The sequence below is a fragment of the Arabidopsis lyrata genome, assembly GCF_000004255.2.
Source record: "Arabidopsis lyrata subsp. lyrata unplaced genomic scaffold ARALYscaffold_7, whole genome shotgun sequence".
Lineage (NCBI taxonomy): Eukaryota > Viridiplantae > Streptophyta > Magnoliopsida > Brassicales > Brassicaceae > Arabidopsis > Arabidopsis lyrata.
This window is the reverse complement of record NW_003302549.1, coordinates 10028184-10035037: the sequence shown is the minus strand read 5'-3', so window position 1 is coordinate 10035037 and position 6854 is coordinate 10028184. Positions and strand designations below refer to the sequence as shown.

At 39.9% G+C, this 6854-nt stretch overlaps 1 protein-coding gene across 1 annotated transcript; it reads right to left on the bottom strand.

Moving 5' to 3' along the window:
• Nucleotides 1–4119: 4119 nt before the first annotated feature.
• Nucleotides 4120–5757, bottom strand: LOC9303992 (chitotriosidase-1). Its single transcript, XM_002867874.2, has 3 exons — nt 5033–5757; nt 4414–4803; nt 4120–4317 (listed from the first exon to the last, which is right to left on the bottom strand). The coding sequence occupies exons 1-3, from the start codon at nt 5724–5726 to the stop codon at nt 4262–4264; spliced, it is 1140 nt and encodes a 379-aa protein (XP_002867920.1). The 5' UTR covers nt 5727–5757; the 3' UTR covers nt 4120–4261.
• Nucleotides 5758–6854: the final 1097 nt, after the last annotated feature.

Genomic DNA, 6854 nt, shown 5'->3' with positions numbered 1-6854 from the left:
CAGCTCATTTCCAGCGGTGGACTCTACAAGTCGATCTATATGCGGGAGCGGAAAACTATCTTTAGGACATGCTTTATTCAGGTCTGTAAAATCGATGCAAACCCTATCTTTCCCGTTCTTTTTCTTGACAACGACAGTGTTTGCTACCCACTCTGGATATTGCACTTCTCTTATGGACCCTATCTTCAAAAGTTTATCCACTTCGTCGTTTACTATTTTTGCCCGCTCTACTCCAAGATTTCTTCTTTTTTGTTTCACCGGTTTGAAGCTTGGATCCACGTTTAGTTCATGACAAATTATACTCGGATTTATACCAGGCATGTCCGCTGCTGACCATGCAAATGATGCTTTGTTTTTCCTTAAGAGTTCGATCAAAGCTTCTTTTATTTGGCCAGTCAAAGTTGCTCCAATTCGAATTTTCTGGTCCGGCTTGTCTTCTTCCAATACCACTTCGATTACTACATCATCTTTCTTCTGCCCACTAGGAAATTTTTGCCTTAGTCCTTCTTTTGCGGGCTTTGTTAATTGCTATTGGATCTTCAAACGGTGGCTAGCTAAGTAACACGTCCGTGAAGCTTCTTGATCTCCTCGAATTGTTTCCACCCCATTTGATGTTGGAAATTTGATACATTGATGGTATGTGGAGGGGACTGCTTTCATCCGATAAATCCAGGGAGTCCCGAGGATGATGTTGTAAGCTGCGGGCTTATCGAAGACGACGAAGTCCACAATCTTCGATACTTTTTTGGCAAGGACCGGTAGCTTGATTGTCCCGAGAGACATGGCTGATTCGCTTGTGAATGCAACTAATGGAGACGGAGGTCCTACTATGTCTCCTCGGCTGATTCCCATTTTTTCTAGAGTACTTAAAAAGATCAAGTCGACCGAACTGCCTGTATCTATAAGGATCCTTGATACTTCGAAGTTTGCGACATCAAGAGTAATGACTAGAGCATCGTCATGCGGTCTTTCGAGATGCCGTGTTTCTTCTTCGTTAAATGATATTGAAGCACCTCGAAAATCAATTTCTTCGCTCAAGCTTGCTTTGAGTGAGACATTTCGTCTATGTTTTTTGATGGAACTTATTGAATCTCCGCAAAATCTAGAGCCTCCTAGAATCACATTGATCTTACCCTTCGAACTCCTTGGTTCTTCCTCGTTGGATAACCTCGGTCTTTTGGAATCTTGATCTTTGGAGTTTTCCTTTGCTTCGTGGTATTCCTTCACAAACTCTTTTATATTGAATTTAGGAAGATCGCCACTAGCCCAAAGCTCTGCGAGGTGCTTTTTAAGAACGCTGCAATCCTTGGTTAAATGTCCGGTTACTTTATGAATGTCGCAATATAGACTTTCATCACGGACCCAAGTGTTTGATCTTCCTTTCCCTTGGAATTGCTTTCCGACGGTATTGTTGAAGGGTTGCGACCCAAACTTCCTTGGTCCTTTGCTCTCCCTAGGCTCGAACTTCTTGGTAGGGACGGTGATTGCCGGCTTTTCTTGTTTATTTCGTTTGGCAAAGCTTTCTTTTTCGTCTTCTACCTCCATCCAGTTGTTTGCGCGGAAGAGTGCATCCTGAATTGTGTCTGGTTTATGAAGTATTAAGTCTTCTTTAAACCTTGAATCATGTCGCAATCCTTTTCGTAGGGCAGATAAAGCTGATTGCTGTGAGATTCTTGGGAGCTTTGACAGCACTCCTTTGAATTTGGTGATGAAAACTCGAAGTGACTCATTAGATCCTTGCGTTAAGTTCCAAAGATCGGCATCCGAAACGCTTTTATCCATAAGGATAGAGTATTGCTTTAAGAACACGGCTGATAGTTCGTCGAAATTGCTGATCGAACCCGGCTCTAATTGGGTGAACCACATTAGAGCTTGGCCACATAGATTCTCCGAAAATAGCTTGCAATAGCCTGCGTCCTCATCAGCTTCATCCAATTCGACTCTTCCTGCAGCGATCAGAAAGGCTGCGAGATAGCTTTTTGGATCTTCCAATCCGCTGTAAGGGTCCAATTTGAGTTTCCGGGAATCTTTGATCCTTAAACTCGCTATTCGCGGGATGAAAGGTGTTCGCCTAGCTTCTTCAATGACTCGATTGATGTCTGGCTCCGAACTTGTAGCTTGATGAAATTTTGATTTCATTTCTTTTAATTCCTGGCTAACTTTCCTCATGGTCTCGAACTGGTCGAGGTTCTCCTGCTCGTACTGAGCTGCAAGTTGTTCTTCATCCCCGAGCTGCGTCTCTTCTTCCGACGTCTGAGCTACATTATTAGTAGCACCGGGAGTTGTTTGTCCGCTGGTTTCATTTCGTGCAGCGGAACTTGGCGAGTTGAATATCCCTCTTCGGATTCCCACCGGATTTCCTGCACATAAAGAGCGAACACGTGTTTGTATATTATTGACGTTTTGACTAAGAGATACCTGGGATGTTTGCAACGTATCGACGGCCTTTTCCACATCCGAGAATTTTTGTGATATGTCCGACATGGTTTGCTGCATAGCTTTGAGGGTTTCGGCCAATGATGTCTCAGCAGCGTCTCCTCCGGACATTGTTGCTTATCTCGGAAGTGTGATAAAAAAAAAATCTGACCACTCAAGAACCTAATGTCCCCACAGGCGGCGCCAAAATGTGGAAGTCGGATTCACACACTCAAGTATTTTGTTAAGTGGGAAAGATTTTTCTTGAGGGACAAAAATGAATATGTAAAAACTTATAAATTGATACGAAAATTGCTATAGTATTTCTCTCTTGAGAGCAAGCTCCCTTTTACATGGCCATTGGCCTCTATATTTATACATAGATAAACGACATTAAAATGAGTAATTAAGTACAATTATTTCTTCTTAAATGTGTCCGTTTTGATTCTTCGGCTTTAATGCTCAACGTTTGAATTTGAGTTGACTCTGATCTTCATGGGCCTCGCCTCTTTTGGCCCAAGCGTCCTTGAACCGACTTACCCATGTCTTCTACACCGAACTCGTGTCACCGTGCAGTCAGTTCGGATTCCCTAAATGATGACAACCACTTCGACCGTCCCTTCGGCTCACGGGTCCAATGGGCTTCATCCTTTATGGGCCATTATCTTGATTACGTGGCAATCTTTGGTTGGTCTCGTACTTCTGGTGCGGGATCCGACACCAACAATGCACATACTACAATTATCGAATCCAAACCGTCGAACAAAGCAAGTGAACAGTACCTGGCTTAGGATAAACGTTGGCGGCACACGAAGGAGACAACATCAAAATATATACATAGAGTTATAAAGTTTTTTGGACATCCATGCACTACACATTGATGTCTCAAGTATGAAACCGGATCGTGTCGAAATGGAGAAGCGCGTAGAGGCAAAAAATGGCAAATAGTGGGCTAATTATTTACGTTGTTTTGGGTCCGACAACATTTTACCGAAAATTTTATTTCCTCCAAAATCTTTGTCTCTCAGCTAATTATCTCTATATTATATCTGTGGAAACATGTAAAATACAATAGCAAGTAGTCTTGAATTTTTGTAATTAATAAACTTGTAGATTTCTTGTAAAATACAATAGCAAGTAGTCTTGAATTTTTGTAATTAATAAACTTGTAGATTTCTACTCTCAATTCAATTTATGATTATGGAAAACTTGTTACTACTATTTTATACTCCCCCTGTACCATTTTATAAGATGTTTTGTGTAAAAGCACAAAGATTAAGAAATAATTAGTGTTTACTTTTTTATAGAAATTCAGCCAATAGAAAAAAAGACTGCAGAATTTAAATGGTCATAACATACTAAATAAACATAAATTATGCATAGAAATTTGAGAAAATCTTATAAAATGGAATAAGAAAAAGATGCTAAAACATCATATAATTTGGGACAGAGGGAGTATATACAGTAAAAACATGTTTGGTCCAATTATTATGGTTAATAAATGAACATTTCTACTCTATTCAATTTATTATTATGGAAATTTAAGTCATTAAATGTAAGCATTACTATTTGTGGTCTTTCAACTCATTTTTAGTTTTTTTTGGTTAATTGAGAAGTTTGACCGGAGTGACGGAGTCCATACATTTGTTTGGAAATCATTTGTAACAAATCAAAATGATTTGTAATTCTATGAAAGAAGCATTATGATTGATAAACTTATGGTTTTTGCCTTTATTATCTTAATATCTTATTATTCCCTTTTTTGACATTAAAGCAAATAACATTTATTTTTTGTATAGTTACAAAAAAAACTTCTTCACTTGCCGTTGTCGAAACTGTGGACAGCTTAAACCTTCTGTATAGTTCTGGTGGTTGCCGTCGTAGCATCCCATGCCTGTGAAGCTGTAAAATCCCACCCAAAAAAAAAGTCGTCAAAACATTACCTTTTCAATTCACATAAAAATAAATAATATTTAGAAATTTGGTACTAAATCAAACCTGCACGAGATAAACCAGAATTATCGTCAGCACCAACATGCCACGAGAAGTAACCGAGAAGACCTCTCTGCTTAGCGTATCTAACTTTCGTCACAATACTCTGATTATCGTCATAACCAATCCAAGTTGTGCCGGCGTAACAATAATCTCCGACTACCGTCGAGTTATAAACCGTTGTTGCTCCGTTATCTACTATAAACTTCCGTATCCGACCGTAACCTATCGAACCATCCGGTGATATCGCCGCTCCGGTGGTAGGCGCGTAGTAGCTGTGACTGTTGGCGTTTGTGAGACGCCACGCGTAACCGTAGTATGGAAATCCCAAGACTGCTTTCTTCGCCGGAAGTCCAGCTTGAATCCATGACCTCGCTCCCGCGTCTCCGCTTGGACCTATTATCACAAACCGGGTTTAATAATTATAAACAAAACCGATATGTCCGGTTCGAACCTTGGCGAGATAACTAAGTTGAACCAAAGATTTTAAAAGCTTAATTTTGGTAATATGTTTTTTTACCGAGTCAAAACCAAATTTAGTGCAATTAAACCAAACAAAACTGAAATCTATCAAAGTTGGCATTATCTTTCGGTTTTAAATGGTTTAGTTTAGATGTTATTATACCTGCGTTTGAAGGATCAAATAGAGCGGCTGGTGGACCGGTCACTCTTGACCAACCCGGTCCGTAAAAATCATAAGCCATAAGATTAACCCAATCCAAGCTGCTAGCAACGGATTGAACCGGGTACAGTACCGAATAGTAATTGTTGGAGTAGAAAACCGCAGCTGCCAAAAGCAAACGCGGTTTACCGCTGCTACTAGCTTCGGCTACAACAGCTGATCGCCATTCTCGAAGTAGTGTCCCGAAGTTGGTCATCTCCGTCGCGCTGCTCGGATACTCCCAGTCTAGATCAAGACCGTGGAATCCATAGGATCTAGCGAGTCTTATCGAAGAATCAATGAACGATTTTCGAGAAGTGGGGTTACTTGCCATAGAAGCATACGCGGTTTTATCTGCGATTCCACCGCCGATAGACAAAAGGGTTTTAACAGAAGGGTTTCTGCGTTGGACAGTTTGTGTAAAGGTTGAGAATTTAGGTTGGTTCGCGGAGGCGACAGTGACTTGATTGGTTTGGGAGTTGAGATCAGCGAAAGCGCAAAAGAGATGAGTGAAGAGAGATGAGTCAATGTCGGTAACCGGAAATTCACTCGCAGGGAACCAATACGAAGCTTTTACGACAGTTTGTGCCGAGGAGGATGGGAGAGAGAGGAAGAATGTTGTGGAGACAATGAGCGAGATGAGTTTTGTTGTAGACATTTTCGAGTTGCTGTGAAAAACAGAGATGGTTTGTTGTCTATTTATTGAAAAAGTATATTTCATTTTCTTACGTAATTCAACTTTGAAAATGAGAAATCTAGGAATAATATCTTACGAAAGAGAAAAGTATTAGTTGGGGCAAGATTTTCATTTTTGTCAACACACAAGTGTAATATGAATGCGAAAGCAAGGACCAAGAGACACATAATCAACTACATTTATATCAAAGTTGAATTTTCTACGCACGTATCCTATAGAATAATATTCCAAAAGCTTACGAAAGATTTTGTTTATATTATTAAATGTTTTCCGGTCTAACAAGTAACCAATGGCTCATTAGTGAAAGCGTCTGGTGCTGCCAAGTTCCATGTGGAAAACTAGGGTTCCAAGAGTAGAACTTTCTCCATTGGAGAGACGTGTTGGGTTAAAGATGGTTGTGAAGAGTCTCTGTCTACAGAGAACTGCCAAAAGACAAAAACAAAAAATTACCTTCTTCAAGCTAAGTATCGGGTATATATATCATTTGTTCTATGAAACTTTCTCATTAAACAGAATTAAAAGAGTTTTGGTCTCATAGGCCACTGCAATCAAATTAGCATGACGTATCGGATTATATATGAATTGACGGATTTGGGTCAATAATAATACGGGACGGTATACTACATATGAAATCCTAGAATTAACAATCAAAATATAATTATACAATTGACATCCCTATGCCGAACTCTCTCATGCAAAACCAATCCCTTAATCACTTGATATCCTCTCCTACTTATTCTCAAAAAAAAAAAAAAAAAAAGTTCCTCTCCTACGTATTTGCTACCAATCACTATACACATGCTGATGTTGCCAGTGTACTCCACGAACTCTTATCAACTAGTATATGTGTGAGTCTTTATGTTCAAGTGGGTAATTTTTTTTGAGTATGAATGGGGTACAACAAGTGGGCATTTTGGGGACAGCACGAAGGACTCTCAAGAACCAATTCCCTCCCAACTAGTGTGTGCTTATGAGTGTTTTCTTGTTAATATTTGAGTTTCCACTTCTGTTCTTATCACATTAATACAGCCGCCACGGGCTAATTATCTTGGTTGTCCTTTCTAGTCCGTCATTGTATGAGGATCACGT

What these genes read in the sequence shown, in the direction of transcription:
- LOC9303992 (XM_002867874.2), bottom strand. Translation starts at nt 5,726, where the DNA reads ATGTCTACAACAAAACTCATCTCGCTCATTGTCTCCACAACATTCTTC. An exon ending in ATTTGATCCTTCAAACGCAG is followed by an intron (nt 4,804 to 5,032) that starts GTATAATAACAT and finishes TTGTGATAATAG; the next exon opens with GTCCAAGCGGAGACGCGGGA. An exon ending in TTCTGGTTTATCTCGTGCAG is followed by an intron (nt 4,318 to 4,413) that starts GTTTGATTTAGT and finishes GGGATTTTACAG; the next exon opens with CTTCACAGGCATGGGATGCT.